General features: G+C 41.6%; 2 protein-coding genes across 3 annotated transcripts; one reads left to right on the top strand and one right to left on the bottom strand.

Annotated features, from left to right (window-relative positions):
- Positions 1-1,888: 1,888 nt before the first annotated feature.
- Positions 1,889-4,840, bottom strand: LOC311508272 (fibroblast growth factor 6-like; the record flags this gene model as incomplete). The annotated part of the gene is made up of 3 exons (XM_084572976.1): positions 1,889-2,065; positions 3,934-4,037; positions 4,498-4,840. 3 exons carry the CDS (start codon positions 4,838-4,840, stop codon positions 1,889-1,891), a joined length of 624 nt encoding a protein of 207 aa, XP_084429102.1.
- An 18,541-nt stretch (positions 4,841-23,381) lies between these two features.
- On the top strand, positions 23,382-26,352 carry rad51ap1 (RAD51 associated protein 1). 2 transcript variants are annotated; one of them, XM_084573838.1, is made up of 9 exons: positions 23,382-23,916; positions 24,017-24,063; positions 24,442-24,577; positions 24,878-24,984; positions 25,068-25,157; positions 25,240-25,365; positions 25,450-25,635; positions 25,716-25,853; positions 25,939-26,352. In XM_084573838.1, the coding sequence occupies exons 1-9, from the start codon at positions 23,900-23,902 to the stop codon at positions 26,061-26,063; spliced, it is 972 nt and encodes a 323-aa protein (XP_084429964.1). In that variant the 5' UTR covers positions 23,382-23,899; the 3' UTR covers positions 26,064-26,352. The 2 variants fall into 2 exon arrangements, with proteins under 2 accessions (XP_084429964.1, XP_084429963.1); XM_084573837.1 differs by having other exon boundaries at positions 23,387-23,916; positions 25,713-25,853; positions 25,939-26,350.
- The last annotated feature ends 254 nt before the right edge of the window (positions 26,353-26,606 follow it).

Genomic DNA, 26,606 nt, shown 5'->3' with positions numbered 1-26,606 from the left:
GGAGGAAGCTCCTGGGTTACAGCTGGAATCCCAAGGTCCCTGCCTGCAGCGGGTGAGTTGTGGGGTGAGGGGGTGTAAGGGACAGGCAGAGGTGGGCAACGAGGGGGGGAGTGACACAGCTCAGGTATGTGGGAAGCTGCCTGTCATCCTGGCAGATCCACATTCCTGCAGGGGGTTTGATGAACAACAAAGACAGCGGGGCCAGCTCCGCCGCTATACGTCTTTCCTGGATTTAAATAGTCCTGCTTCCTCTCACACAAGAACGGATGGAGGCTGATGGTGGAGCGAGCTGCAGGTTTTTTTTTAAGTGAACAGCTGCAGAAACTACACGGGTTGATGCACTCTATAAGACTCTCAGGAATCCTCCGAATGAGGCAAGAAAAACATCTTTGGAATATGTAACAAGATATTTGTGCATACTCTCGGTGAGTCTGCAAAGCATGGTGCATCTTGCTTCTGCTACTGTGCATACTTGTATTTTATCAACTACCTGACCTTCAAATGTATAAAATGAAGCTTAAAATCAACACAAATATAGACACTGAGCTTAGAAATCGGACAGCGTGCATCCAGTCCACTACCTGCTCTGTCCTTTAGTCCTTTGAGGCACGTGATTGACTCATCCATAATTGCATTTAAAACCTCCTGTTCCAAACTCCTCGCTGCCACTGCAGTGCTGCTGCAGAACACGCAGGCAAGCGGAGGGAATGGCCCACGGCACGCACATCCTCCACCAAACGAACCGAGACAAAGACAAAGCGAAGGAACGAACACACGGGGGACGGCCCTTACAAAAAAACATCGAAGCACCATCGTCGATGGTTCACTGTGCAGCCCGAACTCTTTTTGTTCAGGCGACTGCGACAAAGCAGCGCCAAAAAAGATCCTGAATTCTTCTTTTACATTTTGCAACTATTTACAGTGTTTTCCAGTGGACATCATTTTCATTTTCAACAGCCGCCAAAGCTTTGCGATTCTACGACAGCAGCCCACTTCACTGTAGGAGCTCTGTCCAAGACAAATGTGCAGGAACACTTCTACTGTGCGCTCGATCCGCTCAGTCGATTCTTGTGCAAGCCAGGTCCAAACTAAAAAATTTTCTCCATGCTGCGATAGATATGTTTTCCACCCTGTTTATTTGCTGGCGATGCCACACAGTCAAACTTATGACCTTGTGCCAGTCTCCATGGCCGACCGCTCTCTGGTCTCAACCACAGATTGTTTATTACTTAATCGATCTAATTACAGAAAAGAAAATAAACCAGAGATAGTCAACCTCCCCCCTCTTCTGAGGCCCTCTCCGGAGTGTCAGCCCTATTTCTGACTCCAGCGGGTGTCTCTTACATGCATGTTTAAGGGGGCCACAAGTGGGAACACCAAGGCACCTTTAAATCGTGCAGCAAAGGTAGTGCATTTAAGTTTTCCCCTACTGCCGGACATCGATAATCAAGCAGCGAGCCGTGAAGCGCTCGAAAGGTTTAAAAGAAACGACAACCGTAGCGGATATTTCAGCAGAAGTCCATGCATCCCTTAATCTAGTAAAGTGGTTCTTTGAGGTAATAAAAAGTATTCATTTCACTCTTTAAAAGCACAGAATATAGCTCATCCTCCATCTCAAAAAATGAAGTGACACGTAGTTCAGTTACAGCAAGCACCAAGGTAAAGTGAGACAGGCAAAGGCTTCGGCTCTCCCCGTCCATAAAAACAATAAGCAGCACAGTATGGCATACATATACAAAGATAGCTATCCAAATATACATATATATAACAGAATAAATATTTGTCTTGACTTCTGCAGTCCATGGGTGTGTATATCATGACTATGCATTTCTATATTACCTGGAAGAACATCCACATGTGCAAATTAGTGAGTTATTGCCAGTTTCTCTCATAGCCGCGGGAGGAAATGTGTGACAGTCATGGCGGTGGTGGCCTTGTTGCCTCTCTTTACGCGGCCATGCTTGCTGAGGGCGATGTAGAAGCCCTTGTAAACAAAAGACTCATAGGCGTTGTAGTTGTTGGGCAGCAACATCTCCTTGAACTTGCACTCGTCCCTGAAGACTCTCTAGAAAGGCAGAGGGAGACAAACGGGGGTCAGGGTAAGCATCCCAACGTATGCATGGCCTCACACGTGACCTTTAATTTGGAAAACGACCTGTTTAGACAGTGTGCTTTGAGGCAAACTGCAAGAAGTGGCGTGTTTTTGCAAAAGAAACGCCCTTTTCAAATGCAGACCTTCAGCTTTTACAACTGAACTCATAAAAGGCCAGTACTCAGACTCAAATGAGTTATGATCAGTGCTTTATATCACATCCACAGGAACACATTATCGTAGTTTAACACCTATTACAATCCTAAAAGTTATTTTTTATACTTAAAACAATACTTAAACACTCAATTAAAAGTCCTGAGTTCAACAGTATACTTACAGAAGTATTAGCATCAACATATAACACAAATAAAAGTACTCTTTATGCAGATTTCCCCATTTCAGAATCACTATACTGGATTACATATTAATATTATATACAACATGTATGAGTTCATAATATTTAAGGATTAGCTTGAAGTAACTCGTAGCTAAAGCTCTCAGATAAGCGCAGTGTAAAAAGTAGAATATTTGCAAAACAGAAGGCAGTCAAAGAAGAAATGCTGCACTCGTTTTGAAGATTATGAATGTATTTTTTTTGCACAAAAAGTCAAATGTTGAACGCTAAAAAAGAGTCTATTGTTGTCGAGATGGCGATGAATCAGCAAAGAGTTTGGTACTGACGCTCACAAAGCACAAAGCTTTAATTGTAAATCTCAGAGATGCATTTAGGTCTCGTTTTAATCACAGTGAAATCAAATCAACGTAAATACCAAGCTGTTGAGTACTGATATGTTGTTTTAATGCACAATCTCAACTAATGTCAACACTGTACTTTCCCTGGTTCATGTTTTGCACAACCTTCATCTAAAACCAAGCAATTTTTGCACAGTCTTCACGTACATGAACTACTACTTTACTAGTACTACAACATTAAGTGAAGAGAAATGTATTCTGATATATGATTCTTAACTTGCATTTACTCATTCATTCATTCATTTTCTGTAACCGCTTGTCCTCCGGAGGGTGACTTGTCCTTGTTCTATCCCCTCCACTGCATCTTATCTTATCTTATATTATATGTAAGAGTGTCTTTATGTGCAATTAAGCTACTGTGACCAAGCAGTTTATCTAAGTCTAAGTCTATCGTCATGTACCAAACAACAAGACGGATTCAGATTTTTATTCTGTAAAATTCCCTTTTTTCCCCCCGAATAATAATAATAAGTGAAAGTGATGCTGCAAATACCTTTTTTAGAACTGATCTTAACGGTTCCTAAAAATACACGGCTTGCACACCGGCACTTGCCTTTTCATTTGTCATCTAAGACATTAAAGAGCCTGTCATGTAACTGACCTACTTTTTCAGACTCTGTTGGTTTTAATTGTCTGATGTGCAGCTTCACCGGGAGTAAAATGCACAAAGTACATTTACTCAGGTGCTTTTTTTTTTTTTTTTTTTTTTTGCAGATTAAGATTTGACCATCATGCATGTTGTAGATAATGCACTGACTGGGCCATTCTGCTGCAAAATGACTACCTCACATTGCATGTTGCAGCACTTTAACTTAAGAACAACTGAGTGCAGGGGTTTTGCTTGTAATCGAGTACTTTTATATTGCAGTATTTCTTCTTTCACTTGAGTAAACGGATCTGAATACTGACAGGTTCTGGGCCGGCTGCACATTTGAGCGCTGAGGCTTCCTCATGTGAAGCCCCCCTATCATCGGGGCGTATTAATAACACAACAGCGCTCATAAACTCGTGGATGCAGCAGCAGCCACATGAACTCGTCTTACACCGGGGCAGGACGTGTGACACACTGGAGTTGCGCACAAACGTACCGTTCCGTATAACCTTCCCCGGCTGTTCATTGCGACAAACAGCTCACTCCGCACTCCGAACAAGCTGATCACTCCTCGGTCCACGGTGGAGATCTCTATCAGACCTGAACGAGACACAATGTTAGGCAGGCAAAGACAAGTGTCACACACTGCGACTGGGAACAAAGTGCCTCTGCAGCAGCGATGGGTGTAACCTTGCAGGTGCACTGCGACTGGATGATGCTCTCTCTGCTCAATTAGCCCCATTTGCATGTTAGACATTATGAGTGTAGTTTACAGCGTGCTGATATGAGTGTGTCCTGCCGCAGAGGACGCAGGGTAAAAATAAGTTAGCGTCTAAACTGGCTCGAGCATTCATGTCATGTTTTTGGCTTGGAAGGATATTTCGCACTGCACGGATGCAAGGCTCAGCACACAGTTTTTGCTTTCGGAAACTTTCAACCATGCCGACACGTCTTATTAAATATCATGCAAGACAACTGCGGCCGCCTCTAACTTTTACACGGCCTGCGCATAGGGTTACACTCTTTTTCTGGGTCCGCCGCTTTGCCGGATGCAACTCACTGTATTGGTTCTCGTTGTGTGCACCGCTTATCCTGCCATCCGGGAGCACCTGCAGGTGAAACCCAATGCCCACGTTGCAGTACAGCCGTCGCACTCTTTTGATGCCCTGCAAATAGTCACTCTCCCAGTTCAGCTCCGATTTCCCCCCAGCTATACCCAGATAGGAGCGGGAGAAGAGGGTCTCCCACTTCTTTTCCATTAAAGTCGCATTAGTCCTGCTTGGAATCGGATAAGATGAAACGATTCCCCAGAGCGAAGTCCACAGTACAATAACTGCTGGCAGCGTCCAGTGCGTCCTGGCCCAGCTGGACATACTGTAGTGGCACCTTTGCGCAATGGCCATCCAGTTTACCCTTTGGGCACGTGGTTAAAGTTACCTGCCCTAAAAACGCAGTTCTTCTTATTTTCTGTCCTTTGGCATGATGGTGGTGGTGAAGGCTTATTTTGGGATCAAGGCAGATCAAGGCCCCATAGCCCGAGATCTGAGCAGGAGGAGAGGGACAGAGCGCGTCGGAGCTTGAATTGGTGCCGGTGGCGATGATCATCTTTCGCCGCTCCGCGCCTCTGTACAGGCAACGCTGGCCGTGGAGGGGACACACCACTCACCGCAAAACCAGCTCACCTTGCCCCCACGATTCTCACATCCTAAAATGACATCACCGTGACTTCACCGCTGCGCCCCCCCCATCAAAAGTAGGAGATGGGAGGAGGAGGAAGAGGAGGAGGAGGAGGAGGAGAGAGTTACAGGACCCCGGCGGCAGCAGTTCTGATAGGAGTGATGGGGGCTGCTGCACCTTCACACCAGCTCCAAATAAGCGGGACAGAGTGAGGAGGAGCGTTTCCGGTCACACATTTCAAAATAAAAAAGGCGTGATTATGTTGCAGTGCCTGAACAGTTGAGTTACCTCACCAAATAATCAACAACTTTAATGAAAAGATGCATATATGCAAAGTGGTTAATAGACTGTATGTTTATCCAAGACAAGCACATTTGGTGGCTTTAACCCTAACTGAAACTGTAAACCAATAAAAACATATTTATGTAAAAATGTACAGTCAGGAATTGATGGCCTTCTAAATACTGAAAACAACGTGCGTGTAGTATAAGGACAAGTTAATATTTAATCATTTATTTCAGTTAAATGAGTACTTATTCTATAAAACATAAGAAAATAGTGAGAAAGAAGGACAGGTGCAATTTTATGATCGCTTGTTTTTGTTTAGTCAACTATTTCCCTTGGTATATGTGTTGTTTTTTTACTTAGTGAGCTAAAATCTTCATAAACTGACAGATTAATCATGTTTAACTGCAGCCTCCGGGTTCAGTGTCATGCTCAAGGACACTTTGGCATGTGATCCATGCACCACTAACCCTCTGGTTCGCCACAGCTGCTCAAGTGGCGTTGCTGCAACAGCCACAAAATGCATGCAAAGGGCAGAGTATCATCTATGACTTAACAATATTTAGAGGCTTTATTTTGAAGGCGACCTAACCTGCATTGTCAGTCTTCCCCTAAATAACTGGCCTGACTTGACCGAAGCTCTCCCTCACATGGGAGACCTGTGGGAGGGGAGGGTATGTGTATGTGTGTGTGTGTGTGTATATGTGTGTGTTTGACTTTCATTGGCGTTGAGCAATCATGGGATGGATGGATGGATACTGTGTCCAGAGCCCAAATCGGGACGGTGGTCATATGTCCTGGCAGCCTGCGGCCTTATTTAGAAGGAAGGTGTAAAAACAGTCACAGCCAGTCACAGGAGAGCAAATGGCAATCCTGTCTGACACTTCCTTAGCTGTTTGTGTCCAGGAAGTTTACACAACCAAATATTCTGCCTGGTCAGATTGCGCGTTATTATTGTAAGTAACACACACTGCAGCTAACATAAAAATACAGCCTGCGTGAATCAAATGCATGGCATTGTTTTGTGTAACCTGCTAAGTTCAAGTCCAGAAATAAAGTGGGAAAAGGAATGTGGACCGAGACCTGTGCTCCTGATGATCACAATTAGTGAAAAATTATCATTTTATGTCAGAAAAGTGACTAAAATTAACTTTATCTACCTTTAAAAGACTCACTTTCAACATATTGATATGACTTATTCTATGATATATATTCCCTTTTACCGTTTTAACTTAAAGTATTTAGCTTTTATAAGCAAAATATAGTATACATATTTAGTAAATGTTGTTTTAATATTGTACAAAAAATTTATTAATATAAAATATGTTTTCAAGAACTGAAGATTCAGGCAAAAAAAGAAAAAAAAAGAAATATGCATTTAGATGTTTACTGCAAGTGTTTTTATGTCAGGCTCCAAAAATTGAGAAAATACAGTAAAAATAAAAATAAGTCTAAACTGGGTGCACCGGGTTCAACCCCCACCCCCGCTCCCCTTTACATCCCCTGTTTGCATCCCGACCTGGAGGGTGCTGGTAGGCGATGAAGGCTCGGGGGAATTCCCAGCACGTCACCGAGCTCTGAGGCCCCGAGAGGCTCTCTGCTGCCAGGGAGCCTCAGGCCCACCATAGCAACCGGAGAGGTCCTGCTGCTGGTAAACATCACTAGCAAGACAACCAGTAACGGCAACAAACAAACAAAACAGCTCACATATAAACAGTAACAGTATTTTTAATCTGTCAACACATTAAAATGGTACTCAAACAATCAGTGCACTGCATTTGATTTTCTGTGGAACAAGCTAAATCACAGCTGATTTCTGAAGATCTGTTTACGTGTTATTGTTAAATAGGACATTCGTTAGCACACATGTGGCATTCACTCTCTTTTAGCTCAGTTTTTGGTCTCAACCAAGTCCAGAAGAAAGCTCCAGGCTCCCCTCCGTTTCACCGGTTAGTTGCCAACTGTGACTGTCTGCTGTTTGGTGCAGAGCAGGTAGCACCCATTGGGTCTTTAGAGCATTTTTCCACTGAAAACAGCCTGCAGCGATGGAAACCCCACGGTATATGAGCAGTGACAGCGAACAACAGCAAAACAGCTATGGATTCAGGTGATAATTGTAGCTTCATTACTATGATTTTATAAAAATATTAGTGGAGTGGTGGTTAGCACTGATGCCTCACAGCAAGAAGGTTTTGGGTTCGACTCCTGGGGCCTTTTTATGTGGAGTTTGCATGTTCTCCCTGTGTCTGCGTGGGTTCTCTCCGGGTACTCCAGCTTCCTCCCACCGTCCAAAGACATGCTCGTTAGGTTCATTGGGTGATTCTAAATTGGCCGTAGGTGTGAGTGTGAATGGTTGTCTGTCTCTCTGTGTTAGCCCTGTGATAGACTGGAGACCTGTCCAGGGTGTACCCCACCTCTTAAATTTAACCTTTGACTAGATTTTGAATGCAGAAACTCTACTTTTACTTTATTACTTACCGGGTTTTAGTTATTACCAAGATAGTAGAATTACAATCTCGATATTGAACGTCATCACCGTCAAGTAAAGACTCAGTTTCCATGCAGCAGAAGTCTCTATAATAGTCTATAATAAATATAAGTGTGTTTTTACAACACTAACCTTTACATTTTTGGATAGAAAATATCACTTTGTCATTTTATTCTATTCACATATGAATTTTTGAGTTATAGCCAAAAAATGTGTTTTTTAAGGTCGCAGTGACCTTTGAACTTCGATCACCAAATTCGAATCGGTTCATCCTCGAGTCTAATTTATTGTTTCTGCTGAATTTGAACAAAGTCTCTTATCAAGAACGGGTCAGACCTTCCTGGCAAAAAACACAAAGCATCCAGCCATGGTTGTCTGCAGTGCAGAAGCATAAATAATAAAATGACAGTTTTGCTAAATGATTGCGTTTGAATAATCTAAAAATAGCTGAGACAAGACATGTGAAGGGTAGCTACATTTAGGATCGTCTTTTTAAAAAAAAAAACATGCCTAATTTGTAGTTAAAGTTGCATCTCATGTTTTATTACAAAATCCTACTAATCCCAATTAGCTCACGACCTGCTGTTAGAACAAGTGAAGGAGAGAACCAGTTTTTTTTTTCTTAAAGTCCCAGTGGGGCAGACAGACTAGACCACACCGACCAGCAAATTAATGAGACATGTCCTTGTTTTGCTGTGTAAGCACATGGCTATGCAAACCAAGGCAACCGATCGCCTGAATAGACAAAAGCACTGGGTTATTGACAGAGTGGAACTTAAATCAATTGAGAGCGGGCACATTAATGAGACAGTGCTGAGTGCTCAAGATTAATTCTGCTAATACTGTTATACTGGCGTGACGCTGATGCTGCTCTTTAGTGATGACACCTTTCTAATATTCTCATCAGATGCATTTATTTACATATTGTGCATATATACTTACATAAATGGATTGTACTACTTCACGTCTGACAAAGCCCGTGTTCCTTCTTCCCTCATTTCATCTCACTTCACAGAGACAAATCGATTAACTGGTCAATAAAATATCCATAAATGAAAGCTTTTAGAGACCAATTTACATCATCATATGTCTTGTTTTGTCCAAAAACCCAAAAAATATTGAGATAAATTTAATTTAGTAGAGGGGAAAGCAGAAAATCCTCATGTACAGCAATGATTTTACATCGAACCTCCTTAAAGTTCGAGTTGAATATGAGGCATATAGAGTCAAACTGAAGTGACAGAAGTGAAAATATACTGACTTTTAGTCTCTAGTGTGAAACAAACTCCAGCAAAACTGACACCTACATTTTTACTTAAAGGGGAATTACCGCTTATGACCTTATTTCTGGCATAAAATATGATCGTTTACTCACCCATATGACTTTGGTGTCATTTGGAGTCATTCGGAAGATATTTAGTGGAGCGCCGGGTATGTCCATATAATGGGAGTGACTGGGGCACCGAAACGCAGCCTCTAAATAACGCATTATCTGCCACTATGATACGATACGATGTTATGATACGCTAGTGCTATTCCCCTTTGAGTCTGGAGTTACCTGTTATCATCATCTGGGGTCTGTAGATTGACCTACTAACCTCTGACCTGGATGATGTCATCCATATACTCTGGCTCAAAACGGTAAGGACGTCCATCATAAACAAAGTAATTGTCCACAACTTCAGAATCGGAAAAATATTCAACCATGTTGCAAAAAACTAGCAGTAGCAAATTACAGGTAAACAAGCCGACCATCGTGGGTGCGTACGGCACTCAGAGATGACATCATCCAGGTCAGAGGTTAGAAGGTCAATCTACAGACCCCAGATGATGATAACAGATAACTCTGGACTCAACAGGGAATAGCACTAGCATACGATAACAAAATATTGGTGAAATGAACAAGTTTTGCGGCAGATAATGCGCTATTTAGAGGCTGTGTTTCGGTGCCCCATTCACTTCCACTATATAGATATACGCAGATCTAAATATCGTCTGAATGACTCCAAATGACACCAAAGTTATATAGGTGAGTAAACAATCGTATTTTATGTCAGAAATAAGGTCCAGGTTGTAAAAAAACGGTAATTCCCCTTTAAGACAGCTACTTTCATTGCCTTCTAAATTGCTCACTTGTTTCAGTCATTGCATCTCTGTTGTCTTGCACCTCAAATGCAATTTCGGCAAAAATCGTTTTCTAATATACTACAGTTTTTACAAGTTCCCTAACAAATCAATCAATTAACTAATCAATTCAGCTCTAGCCTTGACAAGACAGAATGAACAACTGCAACTGAGTCACACTGTGGCAACAGGATGACAGAGGCAAGTAAATGGAAACTTGCCAACGTAACGCAGCAAATTGATTCCTCCTATAGACTGGTCTTGACTGAATATATTAGAGCAGAAGTCACAGAATCTAGAGACTCAAGCAAGAGAAAAGTGTCGGCTGCAGTTTACTATTGTCTGGTCAGCTGTCTTTTTCTGCAATTATAGCATCTATTTAGTGCACACACACACACACGCGCGCACACACACGCACACACACACATCAATCAGAAAACCAGACCGGACCAGAGGGAATGCCTATACAAACAGCTTTTGTGCATATTACCAAAGTGTAAGTAACCAGATACAGGAGGACGCAAAGCTCTTTCAATCACTGTTTTATTAACGCAGGGTTTAAAATACGATATTGAAACAACAGCTGGGGAGACCCGGAGATGGAGAGGGGATTTCTCTGGCATGACATCAGAATCACTGGCATAGGCGGGCAATGATACTCCAACTGTGCACGGACTGACGACAATAGCTGCACCGGCCTTCGCATAGAGTCACAGGATTACAGTTTACAATCAGAGCAGTTAGAGTCATTAGTTTTGCAGGTATGTGGTCATAAACCCAAGGATCAATGGGAATTTTGACAAAATGACGGTGCGAGATGAGAAGTCGTTAGGATATCTAGGGATTATGAAGGTTGGTGAAGACTTTTGTGACCGTTTTACAACCTTGACCCTTTGCACAACAGAATCAAATCAAAGGATCACCATTATCGTAGGGAGACGTCATCCTTCATGGTGGACCACCATTGGACCTTTCATAAGAAGCATGTTTGGTTGTGATTAATGAAAATTACACATATGATGTTGATTGATTTAAAACCAAATCTTGCAAGAAAATAAATTGACAGTCACAAAAGTGTATTGCTGAATTCACGCTACGATGCAACGCAACCTTGACGTTGTTAAATGTCACCATCCATGAACCAAACATACACTATATTACCAAAAGTATTCGCTCACCTGCCTTTACTCATTCTATGAACTGAAGTGCCATCCCATTCCTAACTCATAGAATTCAATATGATGTCGGTCCACCTTTTGCAGCTATTACAGCTTCAACTCTTCTGGGAAGACTGTCCACAAGGTTGAGGAGAGTGTTTATAGGAATTTTTGACCATTCTTCCAAAAGCGCATTGGTGAGGTCACACACTGATGTTGGTCGAGAAGGCCTGGCTCTCAGTCTCCGCTCTAATTCATCCCAAAGGTGTTCTATCGGGTTCAGGTCAGGACTCTGTGCAGGCCAGTCAAGTTCATCCACACCAGACTCTGTCATCCACGTCTTTATGGACCTTGCTTTGTGCACTGGTGCACAGTCATGTTGGAAGAGGAAGGGGCCCGCTCCAAACTGTTCCCACAAGGTTGGGAGCATGGAATTGTCCAAAATGTTTTGGTATCCTGAAGCATTCAATGTTCCTTTCACTGGAACTAAGGGGCCAAGCCCAGCTCCTGAAAAACAACCCCATACCATAATTCCTCCTCCACCAAATTTCACAGTTGGCACAATGCAATCTGAAATGTACCGTTCTCCTGGCAACCTCCAAACCCAGACTCGTCCATCAGATTGCCAGATGGAAAAGCGTGATTCATCACTCCAGAGAACGCGTCTCCACTGCTCTAGAGGCCAGTGGCGGCGTGCTTTACACCATTGCATCCGACGCCTTGCATTGCACTTGGTGATGTGTGGCTTGGCTGCAGCTGCTCGGCCATGGAAACCCATTCCATGAAGCTCTCTGCGTACTGTACTTGGGCTAATCTGAAGGTCACATGAAGTTTGTAGCTCTGTAGCAATTGACTGTGCAGAAAGTCGGCGACCTCTTTGCACTATGCGCTTCAGCATCCGCTGACCCCTCTCCGTCACTTTACGTGGCCTACCACTTCGTGGCTGAGTTGCTGTTTTTCCCAAACGCTTCCATTTTGTTATAATAGAGCTGACAGTTGACTGTGGAATATTTAGGAGCGAGGAAATTTCACGACTGGATTTGTTGCACAAGTGGCATCCTATGACAGTTCCACGCTGGAATTCACTGAGCTCCTGAGAGCGGCCCATTCTTTCACAAATGTCTTGTTTCACAGTCTGCATGCCTGAGTGCTTGAATTTATACACCTGGGGCCAGGCCAAGCGATTAGAACACCTGATTCTGATCATTTGAATGGGTGAGCGAATACTTTTGGTAATATAGTGTACGTGACTGGTTGATGGTTCGCCACATAATTGGAGAGCTGACAAAGGTTGAGGCCTGCGCAACACCAGTATGTTGTGCATCACCCTTGTCATTTAGTGTGGAGCACCAATATGTCGCTTCGTATCACCACCTCCCAGTGAGAATGAATTGTAACCTCTTGTTTTTTTCATAACTTTACATAACATAGCTTTTTCTCTATACAAGCTACCCAGAACCGCTGAAGATTGAGATAGTACAAAATACCAATTTTCACTTGTTTTCTGAGAACAACGAGGTGAAATATGATATCTTGATGTTGGTGATGTACACCGGTCAGGCAAAACATTATGACCACCTTCCTAATATTGTGCCTTGTGCCTCCAAAACAGTTGTGACTCATCAGTGAATGGATATGGGCCTTCTGAGGGTGTCCTGTGGTGTCTGGTAGCGGAATGTTGTTAGTGGGGGCCTTTGGGTCCTATTGGTTGAGGGGATCATCCCACTGATACTTGATCAGCTTGGGATCTAGTGAATTTGGATGCCAGGTCAACACCTTGTGCTGTTCTTCATGTTTTTGTTGAGTCGTTCCTAAAGTGTTTTTGTGTGTGTGTCTGTGTCAGGCTGCATCCTGCTGGGATGGCTGCTGCCATCAAGGAGTGTCATTGGTATGGGGTGGGGGCTGGTCTGGTCTAGGTGGGTGCTACATGTCTAAGTAACATCCACATGGATGAATACCAGGTCCAAAAGTTTTCCATCAGAACATGGAACTGTCACAAGATGGTACTTCCCCTGTCAGTGGTTTTAATGTTGTGGCTGATTGATGTATATTGTGCAAGATCAGATATTTACTTCTTTACATTGATGATTTGCAAAATTATCTTTTAAAATGGCAAACATCAGATGTGTAATTCAAAGTACAATTGAAACAGGATCAAGAAGTTATGTGTCTCTTACCATTACCGATGTATATAATTTCCCAAAATAAGCTCCCGTGGTGGTCCACCAGAATAAGTGGGGTATCTCTTCTCTTTTAAGATTAGTCCTCTGGTCATCATGAATGTTTGTACCAAATTTCATGCCAAACCATAACATAGTTGTTGAGATATCCCAGCGTGGACCAGAGTGGGCTAGCATGACTAAGACATATTCACCACTGGTCTATGAATGTGGCGAAACTGACACCATAGTTCACAGATGGATGGATTTCATTAATCTCCAACCCTAAAACATTTTAACAGTTCCTTTAAGAGTTCCTTTGCTCAAGTAAGAAAACTTTATATTACTGAGCAGACATCATGGAGATCTGGTGATCGATTCACAACAATTGGCCAATGGGCAGGGGCTTGTAAAACAGTAGCAGTAGCACCCTGAAAGGAGCTTGGGGTTTAGATTTTTGCTGAGCCAGCTTATGTATAATTCAACAGCCAAAAAAAAAAAAAACTGCACTGCTCTTTTCCGTCGCTGCTTTTTACATTCATGACCCAGAGAGAAGCAGCAAATCCAGTGGGAACTCGACTAAGTGACCTGCACCGTTAGTAGAACGTATGCGATAGCTGAACTATATAAGAAATTGGCTTCTTTCATTATTACGTTGTCAAGCTCGGGGCTCTACAGGGAAGACAAAGAGCAGCTTGTCAGAAGGGAGTGTTCCCAGTAAAAATATCTTTTCAAGGGTACAGCCTGTGCACCTTGCAGAGAAAGATGTGGCTGCTGCTAAACTGGGCGTAGAGTGACTAAGGGGAAAAGAAGCGAGGCAGAGGTGACTTTTCAGCTGGTTACAAATCCCAACCAAATGACAAGGCAAATTTTTCTGCTTGTGTCAGTTAGATATATGCAGTGTTTTAAAAATGACAAAAAAAAAAAAAACAGTCTGTCATAGGATACAGTATATAATAATGGTCATATAATTCACATACATTAAGTAACTCTGAGATTTTGTAAAGCTTGACCAGTTAATCAGTTTATCAATCAGATTAATTTAGCTGTAATCTTGGTAATTTTTTTACACTGCCTTCTCAAACGTGAGGATTTGCTGTGTTGTTTGGTCATATATAACTGGAGTTTGAACTTTTGTATAAACCTATTTTCCAGCATTTTATGAAAATAAAACTAAGTTAAGTTAAGCAGTTTAGTAATTTGTAGATTGGTTGTAAATGGTAATAATCTTAAATTTATCTGTGAATGTTGTCAGTCGGGGCGGCACAGTGGCGTGGTGGTTAGGGCTGATGCCTCACAGCTTTCTGTGTGGAGTTTGTTGTTCTCCCCGTGTCTGTGTGGGTTCTCTCCGGGTACTCCATCTTCCTCCCACCGTCCAAAGACATGCTCGTTAGGTTCATTGGTGATTCTAAATTGGCCGTAGGTGTGAGTGGTTGTCTGTCTTTCTGTGTTAGCCCTGTGATAGACTGCCCTATGTACCCCGCCTCTTGCCTGATGACGCTGATGCTGGGATAGGCTCAAGCCCCATCGCGACACTTCACAGGACAAGCGATTACAGAAGTGAATGAATGTTGTCAGTCAGTCAGGCTATGGTATATCCAAAAAACAAAGCTAAAACAAAGGCAGCTGGACATGTTGGACATGTTGGGTCATAAAAGAAACTCTTCACCGGTGATTTACAACTGAAGAATCTTACACTTACACTTACAACTACTTACTACTTATAACACTTACAATTACAACTATACTATACAATACTTCAAGTAGCATTTCCTTTCCTGCATCTAATTCTGGTGCCAAACCTACAAACTAAACTGAAAAGATAAAAGAAGAAGCTTTATTGTCATTGTACAAGAATACAACAAAATATCGTTTGGCAGCATCTCTTGTAGCAGCTACATGTCACAAGCATAGAAAAAAATAAAGGTTATATAAGTAATAAATATTAAGGTGCAGTAAAAATATTGTATATAAATAGTCTGTATCACTGTGCAAAGAACAGTTGTAAAAATGTAGTGGTCCGTTTATTTGGTGTGGGTGGTAGTGTGTGGTTGGTTGGTTGGTTGGTTGGCTGGCTGGTTGGTTGGTTGGCTGGTTGGTTGGCTGGTTGGCTGGTTGATTGTTTGGTTGGGTGGGGGTTCATGGTTCCTGCAGCAGTCTTTTCACAGCCATGGGGAAGAAGCTGTGTCTACGTCTGTTTGTGCAGGCTCGCATGAAAAATTTTGTTTGTTGCTTTTTAAACTGACGATCTAATTAAGATCTCTATCACTTCAATAAAACGTTCCTGAAGCTGTTGTGCTGAATTATCAATTTCACTGACCTCATTGCAAAACTCAAATAGCAAAAATAACCATTTGTATGTATAACAACTTCATGCACATTGCCAATGTAGTACTCTTCGATTCCCTGTAGATCGCTTCACATCATGAACATTGATCTCCCTTAAAGCTCCGTAATCACACCCTCGTCCCAAGAGAGCTGAAAGAAATGTCCGGCAAGCCACGATCAAACGGGTTTTTTTGCAAGCCGCACACTGGAGCTGTGTTACCTAGAAGAGTGCGAGCTCAGCAGGGCTGGTGATTCATGAAACCTTTAACATGAGGCACTAAGAACTGGCACCGGAGAACCGCCAGATTATGTGTTTCACAGAGCAGTTACTTTTGCGTTGCGGGTTTATTTGTCACTCGACGCCCAAGGACTAGACTCCACGAGGCCCATTAATGTAAAAACTTCTGCCAAAAAGCCCATTATAGCAATACATTTCTGTAGATAACAGCAAAAAATTATACTTTAATCAACATGATTAAATATTAGACTCATTAGGAATGGTATATCTGAAAAAAATTCAAAAGATTAGACAGCAAAAAGTGATTAGACGCATTAAAGGAACAGTCTATCTTAAAGCTCAGATACATCTTGTTTCTTCTTCTCCGCACTGGACAAAATAAGACATTGAGAACGCTGAGGGTTGAAGTTTGGTTTGTGCCACGTCCTCACTACGGCCAACTGCTCCTTCGAGGCAAAAAGCTGGCAGACTCCATGGAGGCCACGAGGAAAGATCTGTTTATGTGGCTGCCATGCTGAAAAGTCAGACAGTTTTGGTTTATGGCTGTAGGAAGAGATAGAGATCAGAGGAGGTGTCAGCTGCTGAGTCGGCTGCCGATTCCCCCCGGCTCCTCTTCCCTCTATCCCAGGAACCCAACACCAAACCAGGCCACCAGGACCGAGCAGGAGAATGCGAGGAATTCTCTCAGCACATTTGCTCATTGCTTTGCACGTTCTCACCCCCGGTGGGATGAAAACGGTGCCGCTGGCCCCCGAGGATGCGACCACCTTGCTCCGCCGTGTGTGAGCGCCGGGGTGGGCGGGAGGCGGCAATGAGCGGAGGATCAAGGCAATTTGGCTGATGGGCAGAGGAGAGCGTCAGGAATGGCACACTGCTGAGAGAGTGAGTCATCCTGGACAGAGCTGCTGTCATTCTGCCAGCACAACAAAGATCAGATCATTTATTTTTGTCACGGCCCCTGCTGGATGAAATCTAAACCCATAAGGAGTTGATCAAAGGTTCTGGCATGTGGCCTGTCCTGGAGAGCAACTAATAACGGATGACACTCAAGAAAGATCCAGAAGAATCTGGGGCGAGCTGTGTTTCACCCACACCAGTTTTATTTTTTAGACAAATTGAGAGGAAACAGGCGCACTTCTCCCTTCACTGAAATTCAGAAGGCAACTGCACTGAGTTTAATAGATTTATGACAGCTTGAGAACAAGGCTGAAATTTGTATGGACATTAAAGGAACTGATCTAATATTGTATGTGTTCACAGGCTGCAGAACATCAGACAAAATGGATTATTTAAAAAGCTTTTTACTTTATTGACAACTCTGAATTGATTCAGTTTAAGAAGATGAGCAACGAGGATCCGTGTTTTCAACTTTGCTGTCCACATCAGTTAAAATTTCAGTCCAAGAACTGGTTGTTTTGCTACCTCTGTGTTTCTAACCCTCCATGTGGGGAAAATATGAGCAGAAAGAATGGATTTATCAAGCGTTTACATGATTATTAGGTGGATTATCAAAGATTTACACCACGCCTCTCAATCTGATTCCATCTGTTTTAACTGAAGTGGTTACCTGAGGCGTTCTCTGTTGTAATCGGGCAAATAACTGGAACACTAGTGTCCATTTAAAGCAGCCACCATGGGTCAGGTGATGTGGGTCCCAGTGGGATACTCAACAGTGACGGCTGGTGGGCAGGTGTGGAAGGACATAGGCAAAAAGGAAGAAGGAGCCCCTGGATTTAAAAGCTGTAAAATATATAATTGTCTGTTAAATTAGCCTATCCACTGGGTGTAGGTGTTTTACTTTTTATTTTAGTGGTTACTACTAAATATGACTCTTAGTATGTAAGGAAAAAAGAGGAGAATTTGTGCAAGGAAACTTGAAAAAAAAACTCATACAACAGCCTGATAAAGACAAGAAAACCAAAAAATAAAAATAAAAAAATGAAGAAAAGTAAAGTTTCATTTATCATTGTGCAAAATGCTCCTGCAGCCCCTTAGTCACCCCTCTCACAAGTGGACATCGCCCTCTGGTGTCAAACAGGCGCAAGGACACCGTGTCTCGAAGATGATATCTCACTGCATTGCAGCATTAGGACACCAGCAAGTGGTTTGAAAAGATCAATGACACTTGTCTTTGAATAAAAACTTGTTAGAGGATCATAGTTCTGAATATTAGTTCTCTCTGCGGCATGCAAGCACAAATCTTGACTTGTGTGAGTGTTTACAAATGAATACTTTCTTCTCAAGGTGCATCATTTGCTGTCCATGTGCTCAGCTAAACATAGTAAAGAAAACTGTGTCATCCTCTGCATTGCAGGGAGTCCATCTCAGTGGGTTATAGATTTAAGATGGTCAGGATATCAGCTGCAGATTCCAGTGAGTTTATGCTCTCGGACACTGACCGGTCTCTTCTGAGTAGTCTCACAGTAAAAAGTTGTGAATATTTTTACTAACTGACAAAGATTACGTGTTAGTTGTGTGGGATTATTCCTTGTGTAAGTCACTTTCATTGCTAAGTGCTCCGAGATCCTTCCGCTGTCAGAAGTATGCGGACACTTATAGCTTGTTGAAGACGGCCACGTGTTTTTGAGCAGTGCACTTTGTGTGAAATGCACAACAGAGAATCTGAGATAGCTGATCTATCAACAAATGAGGCAGCACCGAGGGCTCTGCATCCCAGGCATGACGAGACATAAGTCACCGGCTCTCATGTGCTTGTATCCTTTTGCCGGTGACCTGCCTGTTAAAAGGTCGTCCTAATGAGACTGCTCCACGGGTGCCCTTCAAGTGCCACGCCGGAGTGCAGGAAACAATGCCGCGTTACAGATGCTATTTTGAATGGTGTCACAGTGTAAAACTGGCAGCGCTGAATTATTGCCGGCCCCTTTGATGCTGTTTATATCCCCACTGTCTTGTCAACACATATAATCATGCGATATTGCCAATAACGTTGCCCCAAAAACACAAGCAGCAACGACTTGTCTGAATCTGTAAAAAAAAATCAAAATAACCTTTTTTTTTTTATATTCAGCATTTCTTCTACCGCGTACTACTTTGCTCAGCAAGTCTCTGCTGTGTTAGCTTGGTGGTTCTCAGACTGGGGTTTGGGACCGAAAATGGGTCCAAAGATAAGTCTGAGTGGACCAACAGACCAATGAAAGACTTTTTTTCTCGCATTCTTCTTTCTTGTCATAACCTGGTGTCTACACTACCCACAATACAACTGAGTGGCCTGCAAACAATCCCTTTAATAAGATTAAATAGGGAAGAAATGTTACAGTTTTTGATTACTTTTCTCACTTTTCTTTGCTTTTTGTCTCGTAAAATACTGAAGACAAAAAATATTGACATTTGGAAAGGCCACAAGACATGCACTCGTACCATCCTGTCATTGTTATTACAAGTTTACAGGTTGTAAATAGTTTTCCTTGACAATATGTAAGTCATAATTCACAACGGCAGGGAACACGGGAAGTTCTGAAAATAAAACAAATCTGGACGTCATTACCTGTGATGCCGAAACTACTGCTCTAAGACCCTCTGCCCACCTTTTATCTGACATGCCAACACTCCCTTCACCTGTCAGTCACCTGTAATACTTTGAACAATCAAAATTACCTGTGCAAAAATGTAATTCCGAAGTGAAATCAATTTTGTATTTGTGGCTTAACCCGTGTCTTCCGTAAAAGTATTTCTCAGCTGAAGTTTGTGCAGTCACAACCCCTCATTTCCTTAAATCTCTGCACGATTGTTCCTCTGCAGTCTCTCATCTTCCTTGCAATTAGCTTTGTGGCTGCTGCATGTGTACTCCCCCCCCTCAAGAAAAAAAAAAAAAAGTACTCGAAAGCACTCACTTAAGAAGACGAGGTCTCAGACAACAAACTCCGGAAGTCACTGACTGACAGATCTGTCTGCCCTCTCTGGTTCACTGGCTAAAGTCGCGGCTGCTGTGGCTGTGCTGTGGTTACCGCTGCTCCATGCCTCAAGACATCTGATGCAAGGCCATTTCTAGGTTACAAAAACAACATTACTGCAACGCCGGATATCCGAAACACTAAAAGCTCATGGAGATATATTTGGTTTGAGGCTTGTAAATAACTGGCGCCCCCTACAAAAGATTTTTCTCTTTGACAGAACATTTTGTTTCTGCGAGGAACTAAAAATATAACACATGGTTTATGAGCAGCAAAATGGAACAAGTCACCTCTCTTGGAGTATTTTTATTCCATTAACAGCAGCCTTACATCTGATTCATGCAAGACATGACGCTCTTTGCATCTTTCCTAAAATATCTTAATAGTAAAGAAGCAGTCTATTTTTTCTTTGCCCTGCGTGGCATGTAAATACTGCAGACTCCACCTGCGGAACAACCATACAGGGACATCGGCGCTGCGCTGAGAGCCCCACACAAACTACCACTCTGAGATGCTATACGGTACATAATGATGGCATTCACATCAGTGGTTGAGGGGGAAAACTGCCTCCTGACCACTTCCAACTAACAAACTCAAATTAAGACTACTGATGACCTCACGGCTGCCAACTAGGCATGTAAATGCAGCTGCACGTCTCATTTCAAAATAGTCTGGTAATGCTGCGAGAGATGGAAAGTAAAAAACATTTACAATTAAATCCAACAAGGCTGAATAAACGTTTGGCATGAGAACGTTTTAGAGGGAACCGCCTGACCCTGTATTTTCTGTCACATTGCAATGTTCCATGTCTGTCTGTGCATTTAATAACAACTTAATATATCGTATACATACATCTACTACATGACTAAAATAATAGCTAATGTCTGCTACTAAGCAACTTAACATTTCCTGGATCCATATCTGGATTATATACTATTAAGAGCAAATTAAAACAGAAAAATCAAAACATCATGCGATCAAATAAGCTAATGCATGATTTAACCAAAAGTCAAAGATGTCTTGTGAGCACAGTTATGCTGACGTGTTAAGTTCCATTCGGTTTAACATCTGCAGTCATACTAGCAGATGCGTGGCTCCACGTGCAAATATACTTTTAGCCCACACTGCCAGTGCCAACAATAACAATGTTTACCATGTCACCTTCTTGGTTTAGCATGTTTGCCTGCTAACATTCATTTCTGACGAAAATGAAGCCAAGTGAAGCCAAGTGAAGCAGAAAGTTTTAGCTATTTTAAATAACTGGGTCAGAATAAAACAGATCAAACCAATTTCAGTCCGGTAGCCAATAATAAATAAGGAGATTCTGCATCTAATTTTAAGTTAAAACCTCCATTAAAATCAGGATAGGCTCTGCAGTAGCAGTATGCTTTAAGGAGAAATTTAAAAGATGACAAACGTCCTGACAGAAGTATCTGGCTATGTATAATGAAAATATCTGCATTGTCATTTCAGATGAAATGTAAATAAAACGTTATTTTTTGGGATGTATGTGAACCAGTAATATTTTAAGATCGTACGCCACAAGCAGAATTATACAACGACCAAAATATGCATGTTTAGTTAGATATTCAGATATATTTAACATCATGTACCTAAATATTTTTAACCCGGGACATATTTCAGTACATAACATTTACTAGAGTCATAATCTTATAGTGCATTTCTACTTTTAGTTTAATTGAGAACATACAGGATGTATTGCATTCTGTTCCCCACCAGTGCTCACGTGACTTTGTTTGGGAACATATAGTGAGAGGAGGCATAGCAATTTTCACTGCAGCAACATCAATCTAAATCATTTCCTGTAGTTAAAACGAGATGTATACGTGGAAAAGTGCCACATAACCCGAGACTGTCCTCTCACGATTAACTTAAAGACAGCAATTAATCAGGGGGTTTAGAAGTCACTTATCATTACCACAGCTGTAACAATGTCACAAACACAATATAAACATCTATATGTGTGAATGGAAGCGTGATGTTGTGACCACAATGTTTGCATGACTGGATCTGATATTTTAGTCACAGCTGTAGGCAGCGCTGGAGGAGTTCAGGAATGTGTGACCACAGGGCCTTTTGGCCCCACGGCTGCATGTCTTCCTCCCTAGTCTGGATCCCGAAGACACGGACCATCACATCCCTGAACGTCTCCTCCAGGTCCACTGTGTGACAAACCACAGCCGACTGCCACCCACTCACAAGCTGGAAAATGACAACCCTCGGCACAGCCGCTGCTCTCCAAGAAGTGCAGTCAAAACGGATTGATTTCACTTTTACTGCACTTCAGAAGGAGCTGTGATTGCTTCCGCCCTGAGTGTAGGCGAGTGGGTGACTGAGGACGTGTCATGTTCATGTCAATCACCCTGTCTGAGTCTGTACCTCTGTGATCTTAGGTCCTGTAGCGTCAGGATTATACTGCCATCTGCAGGACTGCTGGTCCTTTGTCTGAACTCATGCAGTGACAAAAATGACGCTGCTGTGGCCCGCAAACAGAGAAATAGAAACGTCCTCTAATAGTCAACACATTTTCTTTATGATAAGATGAAGAATCTGTGTTATGCAGTCTAACAAATCTGAAAAATCAAATGTGCAGAAAACTGTACAGTAAATGTATTGGTACACATATACAGTGTATGTGTAGCAATATGTATTTATATACGGTATGTATTTTTTTTTTTTTTACATGTATTAACCACAGATGACGGGTGATATACACTATTTGCAAGTATAATATTTCCTTAGAAATATTTTTAAGTATGTCGTGTTTATTTTCCAGTCTGGTCCCACACACACCTACATGTGCAAACTTAGGTTTTGGTTTTGGTGCCGTGGGAGTGGGATAAATAATTGCTTTAGTTGCTTTCTCTGGCATTCTTTTCAATGCCCATCAAAATGTCTTTGCTGGCAAGAGGAAATGTTTACTCTGAAGAACAGAACACACGAAGGTGCCAGGTGGCAGGTAGCATGATGCTGTCCTCCAGTATTTACTGAAAAGAATGCTGTCGTCTCAGAGGGTGATTTTTGTTTGCTGTGTGTAACTAGACAGTGATATGCCAGTTAAAAAAAAACAAAAAAAAAAAAAAAACAATTGATCTGCATTTATGAGGCTTTGTTTTTGTATAAATCAATGACATGGTCATTATTTAAAAGTATAAATTTCAACCATCAAGGTGTTTGTGGGCAAATGGAAGTGGTTTTAACAACAATATTTCTATTTTAGTTTTGTTTTTAGATTTACGTGAACACCACAATTTCTACTTTTTTGTTTATTTGTGTAAATAAACAATAAATAAAGTAAATGTAGTGCAGTATACTAGAATTTATCATTTATACAGGAATACACATATCCAGATTCGGATTCAAGATCCAAAGAGTTTATTGTCATGTGCACAGTATAGAAACATGTTTCCCTAGCTGTAAAATGATAATTCTTCTTTTGCCGTCCACCCAAATGCCTAAATATAAAAAAAAAATCTTACAAATGGAATATAAAAAGAAACATATACAGTAATACAAAAATAGAAGTGTGTAAATGGGAATGTAAAGAATGTACTGAAAAATGTAAACAGAACAACATGCAAACAAACTGATTCGACACAGTTTTGGCTTTTAAATTTGAAATGACTACCCCTTGATTAAATTATTAAAGATACAAACATATACTCGCATACCGAGACTATTTTGGTATTTTTTAAATTCGTTTCCAGGGGTTTACAAATTAAAACTATTTTATTTAGTTACGCACGAATCTGCTTCCGGGTTTCGTTAGATTCGTCAACACAACGTCACTTCCTGTCCGTTCAGGCGGGCTGGTTGAAAGCAGAGACGAACATGGAGACGAAGCGTTTTTTCTTAACAACTGTTGTGTACCTGAAGTAACGTTGTTTTAACTCTTTAGTCGGCGACAATATCTACATTTTACTTTAATGATCGAGTGCGTGTTGGCGTCAGAGTTGTTTGCATTTGAGGCTAGGCTAGCTTACTCAAGCTTGCAAACGTTAGCTTGTCCCTTCAGTGTTGATATAGCAACTAGATTACTGCTAGCTAAATACGATCTTTATAGTTTAGCAAGCAATGGACCGACCGTCAAGGTAAGCAAACAAGGCTGTCTCTGTTGATTCGTGGTTCCAGTTGGCCTGATATTTCTTAATAGCTATTGTTGCTAACATGCCGTTTGTTGTTGACACTCAGGAAGACAAAGGTCGTGAGTTACAGTGAACCCAAGGACTTGGAGGATGGTGAGTTAACTGTTGAATTAAAAACACAATTTCTTCAGCTTGGTAAACTATTTGCACATTTGTTTGGTATTTTACCAAACTGTCGGACATCTCAACTGATTAAGGGGATTGCATGTGATTACTTATACTGATATATAAAGGAAGTTTACATCTGTTTGCCATATTTACTTACAACTTGGAAGCAGGTGCAAAAGTGCTGTAAGAAAAGAAAGTTAAGGAGACACAGCCAGATGTTTGTAACTGCGTCAGTGCAATGGAACTCTCTTTATTGCTTGCTGCATCATTGGTTTCGTCAGTATTGACCAGACACTTCTTAGTATCGCATGGGTCGACTTCTCTAAACCAATATATCCGTTTTCTTTTCTCCTCTTGTGACAGACGAGGATTTTGTCTGCGTGACGGCACCGCCCAGCAAAAAAGCCAGGGAGGATGTAAGACAGGAACAGAGGAAATTATCAAGCAAGTCTTCCAGTCAAGAGAACAATTCACAACCTGCACTGAGCCATAAACCCAGGTTTGTATCACGTGACGTTCCCATGAAACACACAAGATATTTAACATTGTTCAATATTTGATGCCAAGTAGTGAGATCACTCGTGAGGGTGTGTGAATGTTTCCATGAAAGCCTCACTGTAGCTCTCTCTTCTATGTAAGTCATGCGTAACCCCACATTTCAGGTACTGTTTGTTTTATGTAAATAACAGTTGTTTGTTTAAGGTACCTGGGGAGTAAAGTTAAATATCTTTAAGAAGGTCTAACATTATAAATAATACAGCTTAGCTTGAAACTTGTTGACATCAATTCATTTTGACAGAAAACCTCTGGATGAAAAGTTGTACGACAGAGATCTGGAAGCAGCCATTACGCTATCCTTGCTCAATAATGCAGATGGACAGAGGGACCAGTCTCCCACCAGTAAAGGTATGTTTTGGTCTGCAAAGTACAGACTAAAATGTGCGCTGTTAATAGAGTGACAAACTTAATTTCCTGTTAATTTCTTTTAGGAGATGTCAGAGTTCTATTCCCAGTAGATGAAAACACAGATCCAGCGTCTTTACATCGCTCCAACTGCAGCGTGGATGGTGCAGTTATAGGTAAATATTTTATCCGCTGTACATTTTCATTCCACATCCTTGGAGTAGACAAATACAGTATCATTATTTTCATTTTCTTCAGGCCTGGACAAAATAACAGCAGAGGAGTCACATGCCCCGTCCAGGCAGAGAAAGGCTGCATCTAAAGTGGCGGAGGAGCACCAAAAAAAGGATGACGATGAGGACTATCAACCCAAACTGACACCAGGTTATCACCTTTTCATGGCTGCTTACTTAGCTGGTGTGTATCTTTTTCTTTTGTATCTTTAAAATAGCAATAAATTCTTCACAGATTCAGAAAGTGATGAAGATTTCAGTGAACCGGCTGAGAGCGAAGATGAAGAATTTAGAGTAAAGAAAGTCAACAAGACTAAAAAGAAGGAGAAAGTAACAAAGAATGACAAAACCAAACTGACTCCTGCTTCTAAAAAAGAAAAGCAACCATCAAAACCACCCAAGTCTAAATCAAAGTCTCCAGGTATGTTCTTCAGGTACAATTCAGCTTTTGGCTGCAACTGTAATTTCACTTGATAATTGTAATATTTTGTCTCACAGCAGCTTCCACCGTAGTGCGAAGTCCTCCGACATCCAAACCTGCACCCAAAAGACCGGCTTCATCCTACACAGCGTCCATATCGAAGCCTGTAGTCTCTCTGAGCCCAGCAGGGGGCGGAATACCCAAGTGGAGCCCACCAGGTTCAGTATAAGTGAACCACAGCACTTAACTGTATTTACATTCCAGGAAATTAAAGGCTGACATTGTGACTGTTTTTCTTTCCAGCTCAAATTGGTAAAAGTCCGTCATCCCAGAGTCCCGCAGTGAAGTCTCCAAGTCAGGGTCTGCGACTCGGGCTCTCTCGACTTGTTCGAGTCAAACCTCTTCACCCTAGTGTTGCAAGTAACTGAACAGACGACCTGTCAAAGTGTCAGGTGTCCTTTTATTACTAAGCAGAACCTTGTTAATACGTCTCTTTGTCTTGATTTGTACCATATTACATTATTTCCAGCAGGATATATCATCACATCATTCTTTCATACATTTTTTAATTGTCTTGATTATACAGTTTTTCTCACATTCATAACTAGTTATCCCCTGGTGTGCAAACATTGTATATTGTGTACATATAGAATAAAATTTAAAACCAGTTTAATTTTGTGTGCTACTGCATGTTTCCTGTCCCGCACAGACCCCACATTGTAGAAACACTGTGACATATTAAAAGTGCTCGGTGCAGAATAATAGGCCCCTGTGATAGTTAATACTATTAGATATTATTACATTACTATAACTATTGCAATCATATATAACCTTTTCTAAGAACCTACAAGTCATGATTATTTTATTATGGATTAATCTGTCGACTGTTTTGGCTAAATCGTTTAAATAGTCATCCACAACTACTAGGTTTTGTCCAACAAACTGTTTAGATATTTCTGTTAAAGAACAGA

Source organism: Chelon labrosus (assembly GCF_963514085.1).
Source record: "Chelon labrosus genome assembly, chromosome: 23".
In the NCBI taxonomy this organism is placed as follows: domain Eukaryota; kingdom Metazoa; phylum Chordata; class Actinopteri; order Mugiliformes; family Mugilidae; genus Chelon; species Chelon labrosus.
This window is presented reverse-complemented; position numbering and strand designations above follow the sequence as displayed.

Coding starts and splice junctions, on each gene's coding strand:
- rad51ap1 (XM_084573837.1), top strand. Junction 24,578..24,877: donor GCACTGAGCCATAAACCCAG/GTTTGTATCACG, acceptor TCATTTTGACAG/AAAACCTCTGGATGAAAAGT. Junction 25,158..25,239: donor CGTGGATGGTGCAGTTATAG/GTAAATATTTTA, acceptor CATTTTCTTCAG/GCCTGGACAAAATAACAGCA.